Source organism: Ammospiza nelsoni, chromosome 8, assembly GCF_027579445.1.
Source record: "Ammospiza nelsoni isolate bAmmNel1 chromosome 8, bAmmNel1.pri, whole genome shotgun sequence".
In the NCBI taxonomy this organism is placed as follows: domain Eukaryota; kingdom Metazoa; phylum Chordata; class Aves; order Passeriformes; family Passerellidae; genus Ammospiza; species Ammospiza nelsoni.
The window spans coordinates 28,774,393-28,801,343 of record NC_080640.1 but is presented as its reverse complement, the minus strand read 5'-3'; the positions used below and the strand labels follow the sequence as shown (position 1 = coordinate 28,801,343).

General features: G+C 43.0%; 1 protein-coding gene across 3 annotated transcripts in view; it reads left to right on the top strand.

Annotated features, from left to right (window-relative positions):
• The window catches only part of ANK3 (ankyrin 3), a 190,823-nt gene that overhangs the window by 104,008 nt on the left and 59,864 nt on the right, over nt 1-26,951 (top strand). For all 3 annotated transcript variants that reach the window (XM_059476633.1, XM_059476632.1, XM_059476631.1), the window contains 8 exons: nt 4,573-4,671; nt 4,767-4,865; nt 5,179-5,274; nt 8,261-8,333; nt 8,527-8,589; nt 15,453-15,576; nt 18,473-18,575; nt 23,838-23,944. In XM_059476633.1, coding sequence (XP_059332616.1) covers nt 4,573-4,671; nt 4,767-4,865; nt 5,179-5,274; nt 8,261-8,333; nt 8,527-8,589; nt 15,453-15,576; nt 18,473-18,575; nt 23,838-23,944 — 764 coding nt within the window. The remainder of the gene's footprint in view (nt 1-4,572; nt 4,672-4,766; nt 4,866-5,178; nt 5,275-8,260; nt 8,334-8,526; nt 8,590-15,452; nt 15,577-18,472; nt 18,576-23,837; nt 23,945-26,951) is intronic.

The window sequence follows — 26,951 nt, the reverse complement described above, 5'->3', positions numbered from 1 at the left end:
CATTTAATTTAATATCACCAGGTCATTGAACTCTTGAGTAGGGACCAATGAACTATCATCTTCCTCATCTTTAGTCACCATTTATATATAACTTACCCTCCCTGGGGAAACATCTAGAGTCTGCAGTTCTGACATGTGGGGTTCTCACCCTGCTCACACTCTGGGGGGTTTTCAGGTGGTTAAAGGAGAAGATGGGGCAGAAACACATTTTGCATCTTGAAGCTGTATCAGGGAAGAAAAACAAAATCCAGTATTGCAGAAAATCACTTGTACAGGGGATTAGTCTGTATTATTAGGATCAGTTCTGGCTGTTATGAGCATTTTCAGAATTGCTCTCAGAAGTGAACAGTTGCATATGTGGGTCTCTCTTGGGGTGGTTTCCCTCCCAAGAAATTTTTTTCCTGACCTTTGTAGTAGAAAAAAGCATGAAAGGAAGAATAGCTTCTGGTTATGAAGTGCATTTATTAATAGTGTTGTGGGATCCTTCTGGTTTTGCTGCATCCATTAACTAAATAGCCTCTAATCCCAGAGCTGCAGGAGTCTAAATCAATGCTGAAGTGTAAACAACACTGGTGCAGCAGGGCAGAACCAGTGCCTGAGAGGCCATAAGGCTGCTGCTGCAACTTGAAAATGAAATTTTGTTAAGTAGTTTAAACTCAGCCACGTTAGAAAACACACTTCAGGTGGTAAAGTTTGACATGTTTCTAAATTGACATGTTTCAATTTAGAAAGATTTAATATTTGAACTTGGTGTTCACAGAAGGCATGTTATGTCCTGCAGCAAAGGCAGCAGCTCTTGTCTATTCTGACATTGCATTTGTTTGCCTGAATTTAGGTATGCTAAATGAGTTTTTGGTGCTGAAAATGTGCTGTGCAGTATCATGCTTAATACAAGGCATGCTCATCCATTCACAGTAATATTGGGAGTTGAAAATCAGTCTGGAGCCATGGCTGTGAGCAGATATCCCTTCTCTGGGGGTCATGCTGAGTGTCAAAAGCTGTCCTGGTACATGTGATGTTGCTTTTGTTTCAGGGCTTTTGTGCTGCTAGTTGGCACGAGTAAATATTGTTTCATGGCTCAGCAGGTCCCCACATGTCATTTTTCCACTGTTTATCCCATTGGAGAGTGTGGCTGTAGGATACAGCAGTACTGTGATGGACTGGCAAAGGCAGACTGAGAGCAAAGTGCAGCTTCAGTCAAGGATGAAAAGCAGGGTTTGGAGTTTTTATTTTAGTCAGTCTCTACACTGCTCTTGGTGTTGGGGCTCCCCTGGGGGAACTGATGGTCTCCCAGTCCCTGGCTGGTGACTGTCTGGGAAACAAAGCCTGTATTAAAATGCCTTTTGTTTCTAAAACTGTAGTTTTGGTAGGAGACAGTGGTGGCTGAGAGGTCATGATGTTCTTTTGCGGGTTGAGCTGAGATTTTTATTTCAGATTTATTCAGGTCTGCCTGCTTTGTTCTGACAGGAGCCCCATAGCAGCCTGAGATCATAACAGTGATCCAGCTTTTCCAGTGGAATATCTAATTCTCAGATGCAGGAAGAGATAAGAAGAAGGCAGGGAGAGCGGGAGGGAGGCAGGGAAGTACTATTGAGAGAAAATCGCTTTCCTACAGCACAAATACTCAAATTCAGGTCTTCAGTTTATCTTCATGGTGCATTATATGTCTCTCTTTGGCTCTCTGTACGTGCTCAGTTGTTATCAAGAAGTTTCTATGGAAATTTCCAGCCTGATAATGTGCAATAATGAACCTTTGCAAGGTACTGCAGCATGTTAGGTCCTGATTCAGCAAGGCAGGGAAGTGTCTGTGTGTGTACACCTAGGTTGGCCTGTTTCATTCAGTCAGGCCTTTGTGATCTTTGGATCTAAAGCAATTTCTAGCTCTGTAAACAACAATGCTGTAGCTTCATTGTCTGACATTTACAGCAGAAAAACAAAAACTGGGCAGCTTGAGAGTCAGCATGACTAGAAAGATGCAGTAATTCAAGCTGTTAAGATTTATGGTTATTGCCAGTGGAGGATATTAAAGTAATTCACTGACATGATATACAAGACTTGTGATAATTCCCCTCAAAAGTAAAAATTGAAGGGCAAGAGAAGAAGGGATTCTTTATGTGTTCCATTAGAAATGAAAAGTTCAGTATTTCTGATTTTCTTTTTTCTTGGCACCTATTCTTGTAGCTTTTGATAAACCCTTCCCAGCTGCTAACTCCCCTGGTGCTGCTCATTCTGTAAGACAGCCAGAAGGTGATGTCTGTTAGAGCTGTGTTAAACAAAAGCCCTGGTTTTCTTGGAAGTAACTTTTTCAATATTATTGTGCCTCCTAAATCCCTTAGTGCTTTGCCAGTAATTAAAACTAAGCCTGAATAGCTGTGCAGAAATTTATGTAATTGTGAGCTGAGTTTTGTTCTGTTTCTGCTTTTGGTTTTGGGGTTATTTTAATGGGGATTTTGTTGTTTTTGGGTTTTGTCTGTTTGTGGGTGGGTTAATTGTTAATATCTTTTGAAGCAAAATATTATAGCCTCCCGGGCACCTTTCTGTAGACAATGAAAGTAGCAAGCTCAAGTAGCCTTGAGAATTGCTGCTTTTATTGTTAATTTGTGTAATTGCAGAATCAGCCAGCTGGAGTGTTTCAGAGCAGTCAGTAGAATACCTTGGTTCACTGGGGATCTGGGGGTACAATCACTGTGCCTTCCTGAGCTGGCGGGAGCTGAGTGCAGGCACCCGAGCAGCCAGGGATATCCACCCAGGTTTCAGGCACTGAGAGGGCATTTTGCTGACCAGTTTCACTTTGGCCATGCCCTCACTGGCTGGGAGCAGGAAGATGCCCTGTGCTGAGGGCCAGCCAGCAGTGACACCGTGTCACATCTCTGTCCCTCTGCTGTCAGCGGCTGCAGGCCCAAACAGGACCTGACACAAGGTGACCACAGGCTACAGCAAACTTAAAAAAGGAGCTCCCAGGACTCTCCAAGGACCTCAGGCAGGGGACTGGTGCTCTGCCAGCAGGCTCAGCAGGTGCCCACAAGGCTGCTGGGGACGTGTACAGTGCCTGTGGCAGGAGCTGCCTTTCACTGCACACCCCTCCAGCTGCCACACACAACATCAGAGCTTCAGAGGAGCCTCCTCCAGATCCAGCTGGATTGTGACCCTGGAAATGTCATGATTTCCTCCTTCTCCTCCCAATTAACAGTGGAAAAGGTTTCACTTAGTCTCTGATGTAAACAGCAGATTGGTCAGGATTGTCAGAGAGCATCAGTAATTGCTCCTCCAGCCATTTCTGTAGGCACCGCATGTACGTCTCTGTGTACCATTTCTAGAAGGAAACTGTCATTGCACTGCAGTAAATATGGGGGGTTTGAGAGCTCCTTTCTCAGCATTCATTATTACAGGCTGGAGAGGAGCCTTTACAGATCACTTCAAAGGGAAAGCTGAGATCAGCTGGTCTTGGCGCTCTGATATGCTCCAGATTTTAATGTTTTGGGGTTATTCACAGGGGGTTCTTGGCAGGTGGTCCTCGACTTTGGATTTCATCTCTCCAGTTGGTTTTATGCTGTCTTATTCTTTTTTTCTTCTTGACCTTGCTGGTCATGTTAAGAGGCCTGTATATTCAAGAGGGAGAAGGGAATTAAGATTTTGTAGGACAAGGTCTCACAGCCTTATTTTTTTTTTTCTGCTTTTTGAACTGTTTGGATAGCTTGGCCATCCTTTAATCTGAGTTTATCTTTGGCCCGTGTAGAGGCAGGGGCTGTAGAAGCTGTGTTTGAGGTACATGACTGTGAGTCATCACTCTGCTGGGGAGTCAAGGCTCTGGGCAGCCCAGGGAGCCCTGTCAGAGTCAGACTCCAGGCACTCCTAGGAACAGGAAGTAATTTGGCCAACCCTAGACTAACAATATCTGTAAGATGAGCTCCATGTGTACAGTTCACGATGACGTTTAAGCTACTGCTCCAGTTCTTACCACTGTGGGCCATTATTCTGTGCAGGGAAAGTTCCTTGTAGTCATTTGGCATCTGATCCAATGTTCACATAAGTCAGCAGAAAGTTTCATTCTGCTGATGCCAATGGAATTTCAGTTCAGTGCTGTTTCTGGCACTGATTAACTCATCCTGGTTGTCAAAGTTAGTGGTTTCTTTAGATGGCAAAGGGTATATCGTTAACTGGAAATGAATGGCACACACAAATTTAAAGTAACTTTCACAGCTATCATCTCCTAGCCTGTGTTAATACAACTGAAATTAGGTAACCTTGTGTGAACCACTCCATAGTCCAAGGGAAGTGGTCAGCAACCTGCAACACCACCTAGAGACACACACACATGTCTATGGGTTCAGATGGGATCCACTTGAAGGCACTGAGGGAGCTGGTGGACTTACTCACTGAGCACTTTAATTGACTTTCATGAGAAGTGTGGTTTTTTTCAAGGCTGGAGGATTTTTCACATAGTCCAAAGAACTAAAGCTTAATGGGATTTTTCCTGTTTCATGCCTGTTTGCTTTTTTTAACTTTTTTTTTTTTTTAAATCAGGGCACGTGTGTGATATCCCCCTCTACTAACTGCTGCTGTTCATTCTAGATGGGATACACTCCTTTGCACGTTGGCTGCCACTACGGAAACATAAAAATCGTCAACTTCCTCCTGCAGCATTCTGCAAAAGTCAACGCCAAAACGAAGGTGAGCGTCCCAGCTGTCCCTGGGGGGGCTGCCCTGCTGTGTGTGAGTGCTGTGCCCACCTCAGGGTTGCTTTTTTTCTCTCCTGGTGCCTGCAGAACGGGTACACGCCGCTGCACCAGGCGGCGCAGCAGGGGCACACGCACATCATCAACGTCCTGCTCCAGCACGGCGCCGCGCCCAACGAGCTCACTGTGGTAAGAGCTGGCCTGGAAAAGGGCTCTGGTGGGACAGGAAAAGAGCAGGGGAAGCCTGTTTCCATCACCACCACATCCTCTGCTCCATCATCTCTCCCAGAGATTTGATGAGAGAGAGAGAACAAACATCTGAAAACCTTTTCATTTTCATCCCATTTCATCCCACTTATATATCCTGCTACCCAAATATTTACTTCCATCAGAAAACGTAAACAATTTTTATTTTATTTTACAATCTTCCCTAATTAACCAGCAGTTCCTACACCTCCCCTTGCTAACGTTCAACTTGTGTTACGAATGTTTCAATTGCTAGAATGGAAACACTGCCCTGGCCATTGCTAAGCGACTTGGCTACATTTCAGTTGTTGACACGCTGAAGGTGGTGACAGAGGAGACCATGACTACAATTGTAAGTACAGCTCACTTCAGTAGGGAATGGAAGAATTTTTCCAAAGCCAGAGTATGACTATGACTAAACTTTGTGTAGTTACATGACTACCAAGATTCACACAGAATCACAGAATTTTCAAGACTGGAAGAGACCTATAAGATCATCTAGTCCAGCCGATGTTCTAACTGTTCAGCTTTCCAGTCACCTATTTCTTTTTAGCAGTATAAAGTGGATATTAAGTGAAACATGAGCTGTCTGTTTTTAAGGTAGTAGGCACTGTGAGGATGTGCAGAGAAAGAGCACCAACTGAGCAGAAAAAGGACTGGTAAAACTGCAGCGTTTCTCCATACAATGTTTGTCCACACATCTTGTTGTTTAGGGAACAATTTTGCTGCTGAAAAGATGCTCCTGCAGGCTTGTGTAAACAGAAGCTGCTTGAGAGCATTTCCCGACCATCTGATGCTTAATGGCTTGAATTTGACCTAAGAGAACCCATTCCAATATTTAAAAAATGGTTGGAATTTGCTTGAAAGCTCCTCATTTTGTGGTTTCTGGTCCCTTCCATGGGATGGTGAGAGGCTGTATTCTGCAAGCAGCCACAGCCAGCACCTGAAACCCCAAATCCTCATTCCCTGATGTGGATGAGAACTCCAGCTTGTGTGTCCTGCCTCTCAGGAAGCATTAGCCAGGAGACACTGAGGGGACTAGCAGTGGTCAAACATTACCTGCTGTCAGGAACACTCACAGAATCCAGAATATGTCTCAGAAGCATCTTTTGTTCACTAATGTTTTCCCAAATTGCTCTCTGAAGAAGTTTTCTGAGGCAAGGTACCTCCATGCATTACCACAGTAATAAAGCCCAAACTGGGTCTGAAGAACATAAATTCAGAATATTGGCTTTCGGTAACTATTTTCCTTTTTCTGATTAAAAAGATAAAATGTGTATGTGTTTTTAGCCATACTAGGTGTGGAAAAGAGTTACTTTGTGTGTTCCATGTTTTGCCATCGCCCCTTTGTGTGGTCTCTCTGTGCAAGCAGGTGGTTGCAATATGATGAGCTTTTGGGATGACAGGCAGATTTTAGTTCTCTTACTGCATGAACCTTTTCTTCCTGTGACTTTCCTGGCTGTGGTTTCAGTAGTTTACAGAAAATCCACACAAAAGGTAATATAAAGGAATATGCTAGAAATTAATGCTGATTTTTTTTCCTTACGCATTTTCTCTCTGTTTTCTCAGGAATAAATTTCTCGTTAGAAATTACAAAACATTTTTCCACACAGAAGAATTTGATTGGAGAATATTATACAGGATAGCAAAACTTGAATGACTACCTATTGTTTAATTAGGTAGCTGCAGGAAAACCACATATTTGTGCTAAAATCTCTCAGTATCACAAGGCTTTTCTTGGCTTTCAAAACCAAGATGCTGGGAATGTTTGTCCTCATAAAGTGACTGACCATTTATCTTCTGTGGATGAAGAGCAGAGAGATGGTGCATCAGACTCTGAATTGTGCTGGAGGAAATGTTAGATGCTCAAAGACCTATACAACCTCAAATACCTACTCTAAAGAGAAGCCCAGAAATAATTTCCTTTAAAATCAGAATATTCTGCTTATCAGTGTGTAATTTTGGATCTTGGAAGTTTAGATGTGAAATCTGATTTACAGTTGAGGGTTTTAAAAATTCAGTTTGTCTGCTGAGACTTATATTTTGAGGCTTGTGGCTAAACAACTCCCAAAGCTAAATTTAAAGGCATCAGGGATTAATGTAGCTAATTTTACTATAAGTTATACTCAAACACCAATTTAAAAAAAAATCCAGTGGGACCTGGAAAAAAGTCCCGTGATTTTGCTGGTTTAATAATGTTTTTAAAATCTTTGCAATTCCCACAAAATGAATTGCATTAGGATTTTCTGTAGGTTTTGTAATGTTTGAGCATGGAGGAGCTCTTCTGCCTATATCAAGTGATGGCAGTAGCCTAAGAAACATGAAATGCCAAGTGAGTGCTCATAAGGCCAGAGAAAAACTGAAATCTTTTAAAATACATGAAAATGGAAAGGCTATTTTGCCATCCTCAACTTCTTAATGATTTATTATTTGCATATGAAGCATGAGAAGTAATGGTGGTTAAAAAAAATACAATCTGAAATCCCCATAAAGATGGGAGTGGGTTTTTGTTTGAGGTTAGGTTTGGTGGGTTTTTTGGTTGTTTTTTGCCCTTTTTTTTTTTGTGAGTGTTTTTTTTTTTTTTATTTGTTTGTTTGGTTATTTTGTTTGTTTGTGGGTTTTTTTGGTTTTTTTGCTCAGGATACAGGTATTCTAGGAACAGATTTCAGGTGCATTCAGAACTTTATTTTTCTGCTTTTGTTTTTCTTTATATTGGTCTTTGAATCTGAATCAATATAAACATAGGGATAAAAACCCTGCAACCACTTCTGAGTGTCTTTCATGCACAAAGCCCTTCAGGGGTATCATTTAGCCTGCATGTGGTTACAATTGTTCTCATTTGTGGGAAAAACACACAATTCATGCTGAGGCACCTCTGAAAAAAATTCACATAGGTTCAGCTGCTCCCAAATTGCGAAATTCTTCTGATGTCCAAGGAGAAATACTTTCCTCAGAAGGTTTGGTTTTATTAGAGATGACATACTACTCTCTTAAAATTTAGATTACTACCTAGAGTCCTTATTAAGCCCCCTAAAATGAAGTTCATTTCAGTATATTAGATTCTTCTTTTGATATCATCATCTAAGCTTTCTGCTTAAGCTTTTTCTGCTACGACAATATGAACATCATTAAAAAAACAAATATAATATTGCCTATTTCTGTAGTCTTTTTAATTTATAGTTCAATGTGTCTTTAAAATAGAAAGTGAACAGGAAGCTAAAAAATGTGTTATTTTTCTAACTGCAGATAAAAACTTTATCTTGCATTTAATTTTAAAAATAACTAGAATTTTAAGAAAAAATATGCTTGCACTCTAAAATTGCTTTTTTCTATTACAGACTGTTACAGAAAAGCACAAAATGAATGTACCAGAAACCATGAATGAAGTTCTTGATATGTCTGATGATGAAGGTATTAAAAACTTTAATTTTTTTTCCACTCTTTGTGGTTGTAAGAAATGTCTGTTTAAAAGACATTTAAGACTAACACACATTATTTGCTGGATATGGTCATTGCACATCTGTTATTGTTGTACATTGATTTTTGTTGACACATCAATAGTATGTGCTTTTCTTTAATTGTTTTGTTTATTTAAATCATGCAGTGCGTAAAGCCAATGCCCCTGAAATACTCAGTGATGCTGAATATTTGTCTGATGTTGAAGAAGGTATTTGTGCATTTTTGTATTGCACTGATATTTAACTTAATCCTCTTCCCTTTATTTCATCTATCTGAAAACTAATCCTTTCAGATGATTTTCTTATTATCCCACTAACAATAACTTCTGCTTTACAATTAAGAGTGCTTTCAAAAATTCTTGGAGCTATTGCTGATAATCCTCTAACATTTTTTCTGAATTTCTTACGATTTTTTGATCAAATTACCTTCACTTTCCTGGAATAATCATTTTGCTGATGCTTCTTTAAAGTGAATAAATGTTTTATTGTTTGAACTGAAAAATGAAATACTGGACAAGAGGGTAAGATATCAAAACACTTTGGAAGAAATGGCTGATAGTTGAAGTTAATGGTGAAAACAACAATGTTCTTGGGTTTTTTTAAAAACAAATGACTGTGCTCAATTTTCTTGTTTTCCTTTAGTCAACCTCTCTTTCCTTGTCCCTATTGATGTATTTACTTCTAATTTTCATAGCATTCAAGCAGCATGGTGTAAAAGATATTTCAGTCCATTGTGTGCAGCTCTTGTTTAATTCATGCATTGAGGCTTTTGGTTTGTTCCCCATCTGTCATTGTGCAGTTCCAAAAGGATCATGTTCTTACCATACATACATGTTTCCCAAATAGCTCTCCTGGGCCATTGTCCTGCTCCAAACACTGCACTGTTCCAGCTGACAGGAACACTGATGCGTAGCAGTGTGGGTGAGCAGGGCAGGAATTGCTGTGTCCCTCTGCACAGAGAGGTGCAGACCAGAAACACCCTGTGGGGAGCCTGGGTGCTGGAGCTAAAAATGTCAATTGTAACCTATGGGATCCTTTTGAAAGCCAAATCTGGGGAGGTTTGTTCTCGTCACTGACTAATGCAGGTAGTACAATTGGCTCCTTGCATGTTGCAGACTGTGTTCTGCACCCATGTTGTTGCCAGCGGAGCTGAGAGAGTCATTCATACAAAACAGTCCTGCTCTGCATCCTTGTGTCTAAACTGGAGAGGGAGATCTGATGCATGGACAGCTCTGGGGCTGAGGAATTGGCTGGATGGGGCACTCAGAGTTGTGCTCAAAGGCTCAGTGTCCAAGGGGAGACCAGTGATCTGTGCTATTCCTCAGGGACTGGTGTTGGAGCTGGTGCCATTTCAGTTTTGTTGGCAGTGTGGACAGTGGGATCAGTGCACCCTCTGCAGGTTTGCTCTGTGGTGTGGGTGACATGCTGGAGGGAAGGGATGCCACCCAGAGGGACCTGGACAGGCTGGAGAGGTGGGACTCTGTGAAACTCATGATGCTCAGCAAGGCCAAGTGCAAGGTCCTGCATCCAGATTGGGGCAATCCCAAGCATAAATCCAGGCTGAGTGGAGAATGGATTTGGAACAGCCCTGAGGAGAAGAACTTGAGGCTGTTGGTGAAAGAGAAGCTCACCATGACCTGGCAATGTGCACTTGCAGCCCAGAAATGTCCAACTGTGTCCTGGGCAGCATCCAGAGCACCATGGGCAGCTCTCAGCAGACCCCACCCGGATTGCTGCATCCAGCTTTGGGTTCCCAATGTGAGAAGGACATGGAGCTGTTGGAGCAAGTCCAGAAGAGGCCACAAAGATGATCAGAGGGCTGGAGCACCTCTCCTGTGAAGCCAGGCTGAGGGACTTGGGGTTGTTCATCCAGGAGAAGGTTCCAGGGAGGCCTTAGAGCACCTTCCAGTACCTAAATGGGACCTATAGGGAAGTTTGAGAGGGACTTTTTACAAGGGCATGTTCTGACAGGACAAGGGGAGTACAATTGATTCCTTGGATTTAAGGTACCAAGTACAATTGGTGCAATTGTACTTGGTACCTTAAGGGGAATACAATTGGTTCCCTGGATTTAAGCTGAAAGAGGGTAGGTTTATATTCAAAATTAGGAAGAAATTTTTCACTTTGAGGGTGGTGAGAAGCTAAAGCAGGTTTCCCAGCGAAGATTTGGATGCTCCATCCCTGAAAGTGTCCAAGGCCAGGCTGGATGTGGCTTTGAGCAACCTGGTCGGGTGGAAGGTGTCCCTATCCGTGGCAGCAGAGTTGGAACAAGATGATCTTTAAGGTTCCTCACAACCCAGGCTGTTCTGTGATGCTGAGATGACAGGGTCTTTTTCAAACCCAGGCTGAAAGGGAGCTCACAAATCAGATAACAGGGTTTTGCAAGGCTTGTGATGAATTGCAGACTTTGAGGTGATAACCACTGGCCTGTGTCTCTTCCCTGATTTGCAGATCTGTAAAGACAACTCAGTGACGCCCATCACTCAGTGTTAGTGGGGTATTTATATACAGAGCATCCACTCACACCAGTCGAAACAAATCTGTTCAAGATGCTGAGGCACTCTGACAAGTCTCTGAGCCAGGGAGCTGATTTCCAAGCGGGAGAAAGGCACAAATTTAGCAAACAAATCCAAGCTCTCCCTGGCTTGGCTGGTGTTCATATCATCAGCCAAAACTCTTCAGTGAGACAGACTTGTTGAATGGCTTCTCAATGAGCCACAACCCTCAAGGTTTCTCTCATAAGAGAAATTTGGAAAGTAGAGACTCAGAGCTCAGGGACAAATGTCAGGAAACCATTTCCTTGTGTTTTATGTCTTGCTGTGCCCACTAAATAAGTATTTACATGGGAATTGTGTAATTTCTCTTCCCTGCTGAGGACAGTTTGGTTTGGAGTCAAAGTGGTTGAGAAGAGATTTTTTTTTTTTTTATTCTTTTTCCTAGACTGTTCTGGCAAGTCAGCCCAAGTGAGGTTAAGTGTTGGGAAACTGCTACACTGAAAAAAAAAAAAAATTCAATCCATAAACCAAATCAGGTGTGGAGAGTTTAGACATTATCAAAAACCAGTTATTCTTGAGCTTTGAATTTATTTATATTTTTTATTTGGCCTTCAGGAGATAACAAACTTTTTGGGTGTAAACCAGGACACAGTATTAAACCCATTTAATGGAGATGCCTGCCTCAGTGATAATAAGTATCATGCTAATCAATCCCTGGAAGATTAGACAGATGTCCTAACAGAACGTGAATGCACACTGCCTGATCCCTGAGTAGGTGCTGGGATACAGCAGTTTGAGTGCATGTAAGACAGGTCAGAACATCACCATGCATGAAAAATCTATTACTGGTCGTTTTGGGTGTGGTTGATTTATTATATTTTTAAGCTCAGTTTTCCGAGTTTCTTTGGCTCCATAAAATTTCACAGGTTCATAAAAGTTTCAGTGGTTTGGTACTGGCCTTTCTCCATACTTTGTGAAACCAAAACCTTGGCTACGACTTGAAACATCCTCCTTTTCCCTGTGGCTCTGCCTCTGCTGCCATCAGGACAGCTCTGGACAGGCTGTGATGAAGGAGTGGCGAAATCCTCAGGTATCTTTAGCAGAGCCAAGCGACAAATGCTCATCTGGATCCCAGCCTATGATTAAATTTTGTCTGGGACTTTTCCCAAGCCACATGATGCCTTCTCTCCTGCTGCCAGAGAGCCTGTGTTTCTCACTGGCCTCTAAAAAGAACACCTAACCCTGTGCTCCTGCAGTTCCCAGCTGTAGGAGATATGCTGGGGGACCAAGAAATCAGGGAAAACTTGGGATGAGAAAGATGATAAGAGGTAAGAAAAATGTTCTTGGGGAGAAAAGACTAAAAACACCTCTAAACCTTCTATCCCAGAAAATAAAACCAAACAAATTGAGTGAGGGATAGGCTGGAACATAAAATGGGTGGCAAAGTGAGCAGCAGTGCTTGCTGCTCTCCAGAAGTCTAAAAATATGGGCCATCAGTGAAACCACAAGAGGCAGATCCAGCTTGAAAGGGCTGCTCCTCCTGCAGGAGGTAGTTGACTTTTATGACTACTTGCAAGGGTCCTTGGTGTGGGGAGCATAAAAAGTCTACACGAGTTCAAAGTGTAACTGGAAGAATTTAAAAAGGGGAAAAAACACCCAAAAACGTGTTCATGACTATACAAACCTCTTTCAGGTTTTGCAAACCTGTGCTCCAACCAGTGCCAGCTAGAAAAATGTCCTGGAGTGCTTCTGCTGGTCCATGTTCCCATGCTGTGCTGTGAGATGTGGCTGCTGTCTGAGACAGGGTGCACTAGAGCTGATGGGCCTTGCTTTGATTACTGCTGCTGTTTTTCCCTGGACTTTGAGCTGTTTCCTCTACTTGTGATAGCTGTGTTTAACCATTAGCAGGGACATCGCCTTTCCTCAACGTGCAGCCTGTTAGGAAGGGAAGGATGGCAAAGGCAGCAAAGCAGTGCGGTTTGCCATCCTTGGTGCTGTCTTCGCATCCATTGTTGGTGTCTTTTCATCGGTGCCTCATTGTTGGCCATTTCTCTGTGTTTGCGTTCGGAGTTTTGTGTTCACTCTTCCCTGGGACCTTCTCCGCAGGAATTCCGTGTGCCGAGAGCAAACACGGCGCTCAGTGTTACCTGGAGCGCGGAGGATTAGGCTGCAGCACCTAATTAAACAGAGTGGGATTGCTGAAACGTGCACCACCCATTCTGTGTGCCTCCCACGATCACCAAACAATGTGTGGAATTCTTTGAAATCACCACTCCTAGGCGCAGCTTTTCCTTTGATGAGCGCATTTCAACAGAGTAATCCTGCCCCGGCTGGATTAGCTGCGGAGCAGGATAACATCTGATGTGTTTTACGGCTCGACTGAATGGGGCTTCGTTCTCACTGCCTTTGACAAACGATGCCCTTAAAGAAAATGCCTCCTCGGTAGCGTAGCGCTTTTCTCCAGGTATTGCAGGGGCAGAAGTTTCCAAATTTAGTGGCTCAGTTGGTAGTTGCTGAAAGTTGCCCGGATCTCTCGCTTCCTCGCCTCCCAGCATCGGTGCGGTTCCCTCCGTGTCCAGCAGCGCCAGGCCGAGGGAGGGGATGTGCCCAGGGTGGGCTCCATCCCCCAGCCCCGGGGTGTGCCCAGGCCGGGCTCCCTCCCCCGGCCCCGGCCATGGAGGGAGGGAGGGCGGAGGCAGCGCCTTCCCCGCAGCCCCGGCATCGGGTTACAGAAAAACTACACCCTCGCAGCACCCCTATTTACATACAAATAACTGGAGTGCCTGCATTTATGTCACCATTCGAGAGGCTTGCCAAGGGAGGCTGTAATCCAATCAGCAGAAGCTTTAAAGGGATGTCTGCAGAGTGATTAAAAAGGGATTTTTATTTTTTTTTTAAACTTAGTACTTTTCGTTTTGTTTCGTATTTGCAAAGAACTTTAATCTGAGTTGAGAGGACAAAGATGCACATGTCCTAAAATACATGCGAAGAGATCAAGATGTTAAGAAGATCTCAGTTGTTGTGTGGAAAGCGAATATGACCCACAGGGATTAGTTTGCTTGTGCTGGTTTGGAGATTAAGCCTAAATCACTGCTTAAGGACTAATAGGACTAATAGGAATTCTTGGAAACACCAGGGGAAAAAAATCTTATAGACCAGGCTGGTGAAAATGGCTTTCCAAAACAGTAAGACTTTTTAAAGTTTCGCTTGATGTATCGTGTTTCTTTTTCGGGTTTTTGAATGCTTTACGGTGTATTGTGGACATTTTAGCTTTTTATCTGCTGCTTAAAATGCTGATTGTTGCTGGGCTGGAGGAGAAAGTTGGTCTGTTTGTTTGCCGTTTGCGAAGCAGTAGCTGAAGGGGTATTTTTAGACTTGATTGTTAGTTTAAAACCGGAGCTCGCCTGTGGTTTCCTGAGTTTAGTGAATGGAAACCAGTCCAAACTCCTTGAATGAAAGCGGGAAACGTGAGGCTGGGCTCGGGAGTCGCTTACCTTCGGGATCGCGTTGTTCGTAAACTTCTCTGTTGTGCAGTTTAAACCTAACGCTCCTAAAAGGGCTCACAACAAAGGGGCAGAGTGGATGTCGGCAAGCCGTGAGTTCGCGGGGATCTCTCTCTGCTCCGTGCAGTTGTGGGAGCGGGGCGGGGGGACCCGACACGGCAAAAGGCATATTTTGGACGTGCTCTGTCAGTGCAGGAATGTAGGTTCGCGTGATGTAATGGCATGCAAATGCTCCCCGCCGGGCAGCTGCTGCGTTAACCCTTTGCGGCGCCTGCCCGCCGCTCCCTACATCGAACTTTGCTTCCTCTTGGGGTTGTTTCGGATAAACCAGCTCAGCATCTCCTTCCGTGCGGATGGCCGTGTCCCACGTGTGCCGGCCGTGTCCCCACCGCGGGGATGGGGCTGCGAATGGGGCAGAGCGGGGTGCGGGCAGCGCTCACCTTCGCACACCGGCCTGGCAGCGAGGAGCGCTTCATTTAAAAATAAATTAATTAATTTTAAAAAGTCACGTCTTGCATTCAAACGTCCAAAAGGCATTGAGAAATACTCAAGGTGGAAGGCGGGCCTCTTCCTCCCCTCCTCAGCCTCCATTCAAGCTTGCTGCACTTTTCATGACTGGTGGCAAACACGCTGGGGGTTGGTTTGGTTTTGTCGATTGGTTTGTTGTTTTGTTGGGTTTTTTTTTTCTTTCGCACGGAGTGATCCAACTTTGTCGGCTCGGGCTTTTTTCTTTTTTTTCATAAAGAAAGCAAAAGTGAGCGCAACGATGCAAAGTACAGAGGAGCTCTTTAGCTTGCTGAGACGATTGGGCAAAAGTCATCGCTCGTATAACTTTATTGGGCTTACGTCAAGGTGGAATCTTGCTTCTTTCGTTCGTCCCCCAATAAAATTATTTTCTCAGGCAGACTCAGAGGGTGGATAATTAACATCCAACGTGGAAAGAGCCTTAGGGAAAGTGGGGGTGACTGGATTGATTCCTTATTGGCGAGCAGGGAAGGGCGTTATGACTTAGTAAGCGCACAAACATCTGCCCTACGTGTAGCTCTGATTCCAGCCTGGCTTTTGTCCCGGCAGGTGAGGATGCAATGACAGGCGACACAGACAAGTACCTCGGACCCCAGGATCTGAAAGAGCTGGGAGATGATTCCCTGCCTGCTGAAGGATACATGGGCTTCAGCCTGGGAGCGCGCTCCGCCAGGTACTGTGTTTGCTGCTTCTCGCGTTCGTGTGCGCCACAGGAGCAAGTCTCTACTCTTCCACACAGCTCTGCAGTCCGTTTTGAAGTGAACTAGAGGGGGTGTACATCCTTTGAAGCATATGCTCATGGCAGTTTTATTTCATATTCTTTATTCATGTTGGCTTCTTATGGCAGTGATACATAAAACTGAGCTATTCACTTTTTCTGGTCTCTGTTCATTGCTCTGAACATCTCCAAGGCACCTCTTTGCTAGCAGTCTGCAGCTGCTCTAGAAATTGATCCAGCCTGGTTTCTTTTGGCTACTAGTGGTCAGACTGATGCTCACAGTAGAGGGCTCCTTAATGGGTGTGTTTTGCTGAAGAATGTAAATGCCAGAAAAACTGAATGACAAATCATTTTGCTACTTGGTGCTTTTATTTCTTTAAAGGTGCTAGTGAGTAATCCAACTGAGAAAGACAACATTTTAAAAAAATGCTCCTCCCTCCTAAAAAAAAAAAAGAAAAAAAAAAAAGGCAAGTTTCCCCTTAATTTGTTGGAGGATTTATTTTGACAGGGAATGGATTACGTGTTGCTAAAATCAGGCCAAAGTTCCTGTGAACCTGATAAAACATTGTAACTTAATGTGTTGTCTGACTCATGTTAATTTCAATGCAGGTATTTCCAGATCAACATTTTAGAGTTTAGTTTTGAATGTTGCTCGAGCCTTCAGTGTGTGTTGCTCAAAACAGTTAAAACTGTGTGAGCAGAGATTGCTTCCATAGTTGTGGATTTGCAGTGTAGTTACTGACAGTTGAATTGTACTGAAGCTAATAATTAAACCTCATAAGCTGGAGCCCTGAGGGCTTTTTCCTATGCTGTAGTTTAAAGATCTGTTTTAAAAAGTGAGTTCATTGTCTAACAGCAAATGGCAACTCCCATAAGGTAAAGCTTAGATGTCTACCCTTCAGTTGTGTTTCTTATGGCCACATTAAAAATGCAAGCACGCAGTGGAAATTTGGTCTTTAGTAGTCCCCGGCCATGTTGTGCTTGATTTACAATTTTTAGGGAAGTTAATAAGTATTTATGAGATAGCACATTCATGAGACATGCCAAGATGCTTTAAGTAGTCCATTAGCCAGAAAATCAGCAAATCAGATCTGAAGGGAGAATCTCGTGTCATAGTAAAGTGAATTAGCAAAGCTGACATGCTGCTTTGCAGTCTGGTGTGAGCAGGGTGATCACAGAGCCCTGCCACTGTGCCCAGGGCTGGCGCAGGGCACTGGGGATGCAGAGGGAGCATCTCTGTGTGCAGAGCCCACACTGATTTACCTGAGCCCTTTCACCCCTCGCAGCTCTCTGCTTGCACAGGGTGTGCAGGTGGGAGAGCAGATTGCACAGTTACCATCTGTTAGGGAGATCTGAGGTTCAGCCCCACGTTACCTTTTCTTTGAGAGGAATCTGATATTCCCATGCTTCTGGTTTTAGCAGTGCCATTACTATTTGTTGCTGCCTAGCTCATTTTTTGCGTTGCCCATGTTATGCTCAGAGGAGACAAATACAGTGTTTTATTTCTGTGAAGTATTTAATTTAGCAAAAAAAAAAAGTATTCTGTGGATGTATCTTACTGCTGATTCTGAGTGTAACATTAAGAAATGAACACATTAAATATATAAGCCATCCAGCCATAACATCTTGCTTTTCTTGTCTGATTCTTTGCTTTCTATTTCTCCTGTTTCTTTTCCAATGTAAATTGCTTTAGTCCAAAAGTCAGGTAAGAAGGCATGGCATCGTGTTACATCTCTCTCATCTTTCTGCTGCTGCCATTGCTCATCTTCATTTTATTTAGCATTGGAAAGTGACATGCTTTTATTTTGGGGAGCAGGGGGTTCAGCCCTAGAGCGTATCCCTCTGTTATAACAAATATAACTTAAATTCTTTATGCCCTTTATCATGTAAAACTCTGCTTAACATATGCCTACAGTGTGTAATTAAGATCCCAGTTTTGCTTCCAGCACAAGAAGGGAACGTGTGCTAAGGAATTAGAGAAATTCAATTAGCAGCTACTAAATGCATGAAACACCTTGTAGAGTTCTGAGTGTGAAAAGTGTTGCTAGTTCAAAAGTGTAGTATGTTGGTGGATGTTGCTTTGTATTAATTCACGTTTTTTACTACTTTATTTTTTGTCACGTAGCAAGCATGTCTAGGCCTGCAGCATGTTTTTAGCACATACCATAATGTACCTTCCAGGGCTAAATGTAAAACACTCCTACGTTGGGTTAATTGCAACACGTTAAGAGTGATCATAGTTACTTCTGAATAGTTTAACATGCACAAAATAATTCCCAAACATCAGAATCAGTACTTAGTTGTCATTAAGCAAATTTATTTCTCCTTTCATTTCAAACTTATTACCCTTTCCTTTCTAACTACAGGGATAACTACAGTGTTTGTAACAATGTCAGAAGTGGTTCAGCCACGAAGAGAGTGACATCACATAAACCTTGCTCTGAGTTAAACCTGCCTCAGCAACCTGAGCTCTGTGGGCAGGCATGGTGATTTCCCCCAGCTCCCCTGGGACCTGCCCTCGTGGGTCCCCTTCAGGATTAGGGCACGGAGATACTTATCAAAGCTCATCTAAATACTTGAATACACCTCTCTAGATTTATTCTAAAGCCACAACATTACTGCCAAAGCAGTCAGCATCTGCTGAGATTTCGCTTATGCATATCGTAGGGAATATTTAACTATAGTCAAATAGTTCTTATTCCATTTTCCTCCTTGTATTTATTTCACAGATTGTTTATATTTTGCCATTTGATGCTATCCCTGGAAGTTGCATGTATTAATTTTTTTGTTTTTATTTTCTGTTCACCTCATTGTCACCCGCACTTTCTCTGATAACTGGTAAATACAACAGCCTCCGCTCCTTCAGTTCGGATAGGTCCTACACGCTCAACAGGAGCTCCTATGCCCGGGACAGCATGATGATTGAGGAGCTGCTGGTGCCAGCCAAGGACCAGGTACGTGCTGTGTCCCTGCCACAGGGCAGCCGTGCTTCGTTTGTGCAGTGTGCAGGCCTCAGCCGTGCTTCCAGAGGCTCTGGCTGCTCTCTCAGCTGGGAAGAGGGGCAGGAAAGGAGCTGTGGACGGGAGATGGTGGGGTTGCCATTCTCTGGGTTTGATCCTGCAAGGGGCAGGTGGTGGGGGGCCCAAACCAAAAGAGTCTTTAAGGGACCAGTTATGTCTCTGAGTGTTATTGGCTGAGGTCAGTGGGTGCTCCTGTGAGGCTCCTGTGTGTCTTCAGAGTGCTTTGATAAGCTGGGAGCAATGAGTTTTACACTGAGCAACCTTTGTACTGCACGCACTGGGAATTACTTTGCCTGCCCTGTCCACATGGAGGAGACTCCAACTGCTGTCCTTGTTTTTTCACTCCTGGGAAGAATTTGGCCTTGTAAAGATTAAGCTAGTGTAGACTCTTCAGTTTATATATCTTCCAAACACTTGTGCAATGACTAATGCAACAAAAGCAGCGTCTTTTGACCTGATGATAGAGTGGGAAAGTCTTCCCAAAAGCTGGGGATGGTTGAGTACAGTATGCTTTGTTTGTGAGTTCCCCAGCATTTTCCTTGGTGGACTTGCTTCAGATTTCCAAATCTAACTGAATTACTCAAGAGTTTCTTGATACACAGAAGTCAAAGACCTGCTAGGAAGCTGGATGAAAATTCACATTAAAATCCTTACTTGGAAAGGACTGGATTGGAGTGGAACTGTTGTTTATGCCCTGGAAGAGCATAAGGTGGATTGTAATGAAACAGAGCTTTTCTGCTGCTGTTTTCACAGAGCATTCCTGCACTGGGGGGTTATTGATCTCAGAGGATATTTTCATGGGGAAAAGGGTTCACAAAACAGGACTTGTACATTTTAAACCTTGATTGTATTAGTCTGTAAATTCTATTGTGGGATAAGCCGTCCAGTTTTACTACAGCTTTTACACAGTTCTGGTAGTGTTATGGGAATGGCAGAAATTGGGTTCTCTTTAGCAACAGAATATTTACTATTAGATTGTTACTTTTAAGTGAAATGCTGTAAACCTCCAATAACCTTAATTTGCAACAGCCTTCTAAGGAGAGTTTCTAAAACTTGCATAGCAGTGATTTTGTGGTTTTGTTTGGTTTGAAGTCATAAAACAAAATCTGCAGCTACTGGTGCTGGAAATTCTATATCAGGGCTGAGCACCTAAAGCTGCTTTGATGCCTTTTAATAGTAAGACTTCATTAAGCATTCTTGATACAATGGAAATTTCAGAGGAGAGGAAGACTCTTCAGTCTGAGAATATATTGCATCATTTTATGATTCTGGCCATGTTTGTGATTCCCATTAAAGCAGATGGCATGGATTGAGCAGCTAGGGTGCACATAACAAGGCTTAAAACCAGCTCTGTGCTTAACAACTCTCAAAGGATGTGGTACTGGGAAAAAATATCAGTCCTGTCTTGAGAGGTCAGTGAAGCCGTGATTCTGTGCAAAACAAACCTGAGAGCAACAAACTATCTTCATGAGAATGGTAAAACTTTCTGCCAGGACTCCTCCAAACCTCCATGTCCTGACAAAAATATATCCATCCTCTGGAATTCCTGTGGCTTCCTGCCCAGCCCTGCCCTAGCTTTTGGCTGAAACAGGAGAAGTGTGTTTGGGAGATGGAGAATATCCCTGCCCCTCTTTCTCATCCCTCTGTACATTGATGGGCTCCTAGATAACCTCTGCTATGGCAGGACAAAGCAGGGGAAAAAAAGCACCAATTTGTGTTCCACTAATGGGATTCACAGGAGCAAAGATCTTTGTGGTTTGAAATCAATATTCTGAAAGTCTGTCTGGGAACTGAGAGGAGTTAAGGCTATTTTGGGAATCACACTGCTCTGAAACAGAGTGATCCATTGCCTGTCTCTGTATGCCATTTCCTCTCCTTTTGTACAGCTCAGACCTGTCTGGAGTTCATGGCAGCAGCAAAGACAATTATTGGGAATTATTTTATCACAAACATCAGTATGTAAAAGAGTAAGGAGCATTTGCCTGCCTCTTGGTCTGGTTAAGATAGCAGATCCCATCACCTTTCCCCAGGATCCCTGGTAGACTTGGGAGACTGGAAAGAGTCAAATGAAGAAGATTTGAAACCATTCTTACTTAACCTCACTGCCAGCATAGCACATGGAGTGTTAGAGAAGAGTTTCTAATAATTCTTTAGAAGTCATGATATTCTCCATTGTTTGCATTTGGTGGTTTATTGCTGACCCTGTTCACAGGGAGCTCTGAATCCGGGCCACACTGTACCTCATAACCTGGCTGGAGCAAAGTTAAAATTTCTGTGTTCTGGCATGTTCCCTTGGATGCAGCAGCTCAGACTAAATCCAAATGACTTCTCCATGGAATAATTTACATCAACCTCTGAATTTAATCAGCCAAAGGCAGGATGACTCGGGCTGTCCATTAAATAGCAGCTTGCTGAATCACTTCAGTCTGGATAAATTCATCTGGGAGGAAGCATAATTTTTTCTGTTTGCTGAACTTTGATATTACACAGCCTGGATATTCAGTTATGCAAGCAGCAGGATCCTTGCCAGCAGAACCCTCAGTATTTTTATACACATATTTGCATCTAAGGCTGCCACACCCATTAGCAATGCATTTTTAATCTCCCTCAGTCCAAGGAGAGAACACTGGGACCTGACCAAACACAGAATGGATCCTGTGGTTTAATGTCACTGACACTGTACTATCTTCTGGACTGCTTATATTGCAACTTACACAGGAAGATTTTTTTTAAATTTTTTTTTGCCTGCATGGAAAATCCAGCACCTCAACAGGCTGAAAAAATGAGATTCACAGATGTGTGCTGTGTGTAAGATGAGTGGGTCCAGCTATCAGCTTTTCCTACCTCCTTTCTCCACCAAAATTATTAGCTGCAGACTTTGGGCTTTTGCTTGCTCTGCACATGTCCAAAAGATCTGTTTGATTGCACTTGGTCAGAAAGGAATGTTTTATAAAAACCCAGTCACCTGGTGTACAGACCATGTCTGAGGGCATGGAGCTAGACTGAGGAACCCATCCAGGTGTGGAGGCAAATCTAGAGCACATCCAGGCGCAGGAGCACCTCTATCTAGCACAGATTATTTTGGAGTGATGGTATTTCCTTGGAATTTATATGGCTCTGTGTTTAGTTTTCCATATCCCACTGCTAAGGGAACATAAGCATTTTTTATCTGTGTGAAAAATCATCCTTTTTACAGGACACCTGACCCCACATTTATTTGTTGATGTGTGTCCTGTACCCCGGTGCAGTGATGCTGTACAGCTTAGCAGGCCTTTCAGGGACCAACACCAAATTTTGTTGTTCCTTTTGGCCCATCTCTTGTGTTTCTTTACTTTGACCTATTTTTGATGATAAAGTTTATCACTGAGCAAAACAGCACATTTATTTTTGTTTATCTGAATTTTTACAGTGCCTGAGACAACCTGTCTGAATCTTGCACTGTTTGGTATCAAAAGTAATAATGTGCTCAGTGTGAGCTCATACAAATCACTTGGAACAGCAGAAACTCACAGTGTTGGCTTTCCTGCCTGAACCACAGGCTCTCCAGGAATTGTTGGAGAATCCCTAGTGTCTTATTGGAAAGACTAAGAAAACTGTCTTCATTAAACTTAATTACAACACATATTTCAAATGGCACCAATTAAGTCCGCTTTGGATGCTTAATTGTCATTGTTTTGACAGCATTCATTTTACCTTTCATGTCTGATGGTGTATTTTGCTGTTTAGCATATGCAAGTTTGCCCTCTATTGTTGTTGTCTGTGCTTGAACTGTGAGGCCTCAAGTACATCTGTTAGAGCCCAGGGTTTAACAAAAGATCCTTCATAGAAACATTGAGCTAGGAAAGGGAGGAGGCACCGAGCCAGGAGTGACAGAGCAAAGCTGCACTCTGCAGGGGTTTCTGTCAAAGAGCACTAAATTACAGTATCAATAGTTTTTGGAAGGAAACCTAGGAAGAAAACCTCACTTCTAATGAAAGAAATGCCTAAAGAGTGCAGATTTTTGGAAACCCCAGAGTGATGGGAGTATTGCATGTTCTGGCCAGCACCACAGCAGCTATCTGCCTGCTTATCTTGTGGACGCTTCTCAAGAGAAGAACTTTCGTGTGTTTATGACTGAATTTGCCAGATTTACTTCTAATGCTGATATTTCTATTCAAAATAATTAATTTCCCCTACCGGCATGTGTCAACATATAAAAAAAATCCCAGGTGGGAATAATAAGATTTTATTATTGCGTGTGTTTGGCTCTGGTTTGACTTGAACGCATTGAAATTGATTTGAAAACAGCCCGTGAGGTTTCAGTGCAAACATGCTGCTCTCTCTAGCTGCATTTGCCTCTAAGCAGCGAACAACCTACTTAGAGAAAACTTAGAGGAAATGTCAGTACATTTTTAACACCATCTTGGGGGAGATTGTGTGTTGCTTCTTCGCTTACTTGTATTAATGTAATTTATGATGGTGCTTCTTAAACTGGGGAGTGGCTTTCATATCACCCTGGAAATAGGGGGAAACAGTATTTGAAGTTTAGTTGGTTTTACTTCCTAAGACAAGAGAAACAAAGGAGAGCAAGTGTTTTGCTGGAATAGCTTTGGTGCCCAGTGGGAGGGTTTGCAGTGTGGGGGATGTTGTGGGGCACAGGATGTGTGAGTGCCCGTGTGCGTGGGCAGCAGGAGGAACAAGTCACACCTCAGGGAGTTAATTATAGCCCCACAGGGTTAAAGCTATTTCTGGCCACATGAGTAGGGGCAGTGGCACTCCACGAAACAGTGCCCATGTTGGTTGTGTGAAACCAACCTCCTCCTGCCTTCACAGCCTCGCTGAAACTCCCAGGGAAGTTACTCCCAGGTTCTGCTTGAATAAGGATCTATCCAATGGCACCCTCTGAGGGGTGGTGTTACACTGCCTGTCTCTGTGGTGTGTGACTGCAGTACAAATGGTAATTCCTTTTTTTTCCAATCTTTTTAACCTGGCACACTAAAGTAAGTAAAGACTGGGGAGAGACATTCTTGAAACTGAAGGAAGTGTTTGAAGAGTTTGTGTGTGTACTTCATGTTTCTGTTGCAGGATTTCCAGTAATTATCAGCACTGTTAAATGGAAAGGACCAGATCTGAATTTAACATAATTATGTTAACAAGCTTGTATTTAAGGCAAGTGTTTGTAATTTTAATTTTCGATGTATCTGTTTTGTTTTGAAGCACCTGACGTTTCAAAGGGAGTTTGATTCTGATTCTCTCAGGCACTACAGCTGGGCTGCAGACACCTTGGACAATGTTAACCTTGTTTCCAGTCCCATCCACTCTGGGTAGGTCACTTAGCAGTTTTCCTTTATCTGTAGATGTGGAACTGCATTGTTAGCTGCAGAATAGAGCCTGCTGTAATGGCTGGTAACATGTCTGTTCCTGCTCCACTTGAAGCCAGTGGCAAAATTCACACTGACTTCAAGGAGGGTGCCTAATAACAGGAGTCAGTCTAAATTCCTGAATATCAAACCAAAAACTTGCTTCTGAACTTAATTTTCCAAATGCCTAAACACTGTAATCCTGCAGGCTTCTCTTTAAGAGCCCTGTTTTGCTTTTTCTGTTGCTTATGCTTTGCTTTCAGTGTCATAAATGATTTTGTTTGCATTGTGTTAAATTATTTGGACTATGAAATCAGTTATGTTTTCTGTTCTTTCATAGAAGAAAAAATGGGGGGGCTTTAATTTGGGCTCTTATTTTATTTATACTTCAAGCTCCTGCCTGGTCTCCAATATCTGTAGTTTGATTTTGGTGGTGCTATTTGTTTACTTATGAGTCATCACTGTAATTTAGGTGCTTCTTGACAGTGCCACACAGACTTGATTTAAATGCAGTAGTAGTGATGTCTGAATGCATATTGTGAAAATTTGCAAATGAATGTGTAAGTAATCTTTGCATATTATTAGATTGTCTAGTGTAAATATTTGTTTAATTTTTGAGATCAGGACATAAAATCTCATATCCGCTTTAATTTACTTCTCCATTTTGTGACTAATTACATTCTTATCATAAAAATGAGTGTGGCACATACCAAAATATTTCATTTCCAATACAGCAAGCCCCACAAACCTAAAGCTACAGTCCCACAATGCACATCTGCACCCGCATCTGCAGAACAGATCTATGCAGCAGTGGATTTTTAGGTCCCAAGCTGATAAAACGCTGCATGTGATCAGTGCTAGATGTAAAATGTCAAGAATTGCAGTATGAAAAGCTGAAGACTGTTGGTTATCATGGAATGGTGCTTTGGCAGAGGACTTCAGAGAGCTGGTAGCCCAACCCTTTCCTTTGCTGTAGGATAAAATGTAGCCAAGCTATTTCTGAAAGATGCTTAATGTCCTAATAATTGCTAAAAATAAGAGATTCTATAGGCCCCCAGCTTCAGGAGCCCACTATCTTTTGTTTTACTATTACTTCCCCTAATGCTCAGCTTAACATTTCATTGCTGCAGACTCAGCCTATTTCTTACCCATGCTGGATATCCATTGTCATGTCCATAGTAGGCATGGAGAACAAGCTCTTACTGGTCTCTCAACAATTGTTTTCTACGTCTGAAGACATGTAATCCTTTGTTTTAGACCAAAATGTCCCAGACTCTCCTTGGTGGTGCTTTCCCCATGCCTCTGCCCCAGCTCTCCCTCTCTGATGGGAGCCTGTTTGTAAGCCATGATCTCCACCTCCTTGGTCTGACACACATCACACACTTAAGCAGTCCCACAATGAGAGTTATCCCTTTGGTAATTCCAGTTTCTGTTGGTGAATGTTTGTGATCTGCTAGAATTTCTTGGCTCTCTCTTGAAATCCTGAAGCTTGGTTAATTTTTACTGGTGTTGTTGTGTTTAAGTGTTTGGTTTCTCCCCTCTGTTTGCATTTGTCTCTATGGTTATTTCAGTTTGCTGGTTCCAGCCCCTTTTTCCATTTTTTAGCAAGAGAGCTTTTAATTCTGATCCTATTTTCCAAAGACTTTTCAGGCCTTTTTTCTGTGCTGAAATTGTGAAGATGTTTAGCCAGGTACCTGTGCCCGGACAGCAGAGTGAGATATGCCCTTGAAGTTGCCTTTCAGTGTAGCAGGAAAGCACTGATGGTATCTCTTTTGAGGTAACTGCTCAGGTGATCCTGCACTTACCTTATCTGTTCTGTGCCTCCATTGCTTGCTGAGGTACCTAGGCAGTACTTCCACACATCAAAGAAGGAATCCAAATTCATTTGGCATTAATTGCTCTTGCCACTTATATTTTTGGTTTGTTTTTATTTTGAGCCTGGTGGTAGGAAAGGTGTAATAGCTTGATTAATTACCTTGATCCTTTAGGCCGTTATAGAGTGATTATTAAATAATTTATTCCTGAATATTTCATGGTGATTTGGGTTAGACTGATTGGTCTAAAAATTTTCTGGTTTCTTTTCATCCTGATAGAAGATAGGTCTGATGTTTTCATCCTGCCAGTCCTCTGGGACAGTACTTGCCTGCCCTTAGGTCTTCAGCATGTTCACCAGTGATTCCAGCCCTCCAAAACATATGTTCTGTGGATATGGGGGCTTCCACATGAGATCTCCTCCCTTGGTTCATGGGCCCTCTCAAATGCAGAGGTGGCAAAGCTGCTGCCCAGAGGGGAGCAAACTGTGGCAGGGAGAGGGACAGATATCCTCCAAACATGTATACCTCTCCAAATGGGAATAAACCAAAATATTCTCCAAACATTTAAGGCTTTTCTGGCCCGCTACATTTCTTATTTGACATAGAACATCAATCAGAAATGATACTCTGAGGATCCAGTTCCTTTGTCAAGGAAAAAAAAACTCCAAATCTCACTCGTTGCTTATTTGCTTTTCAGTTGTGGCCCCATATTATAATATCCTGCTTGATTTACCTGGTTATCTTCACCTAGAGGCAATCAACAGATGTTCCCTTCTAATCTTCCAGTGCACACATCTGATATGCAGAGGACCATGACTTTTCACATCTCTTCTGCCAGTCTGTTCCTAAACAGCCAATCCTTTTCTGCTTGTTTGGGGTGCTTTGTGCTTCATCCCTGTCCTTGTCCCCAGTTCTGTCTGTGGCTGGGGCAGGGGCTGTGGTGGCCCTTTGGCCAGGCTCCTACCCCACTGCTCTTGGCCATCTGCACCATCCCAGGGCTCCCCTTGTGCCGTGCCAGGAGCAGCACTGCTGCCTCGGGTCACTCTTTCCCCGTTTCCCCACTGTCAGGAGAAGGCATCAATGTTTGCTCTCATTTCCTCACCCAGGCAGAAGGGGAGTGCTGGGAGCAGGATGTGGGGATCCAGCAATGTATCAGT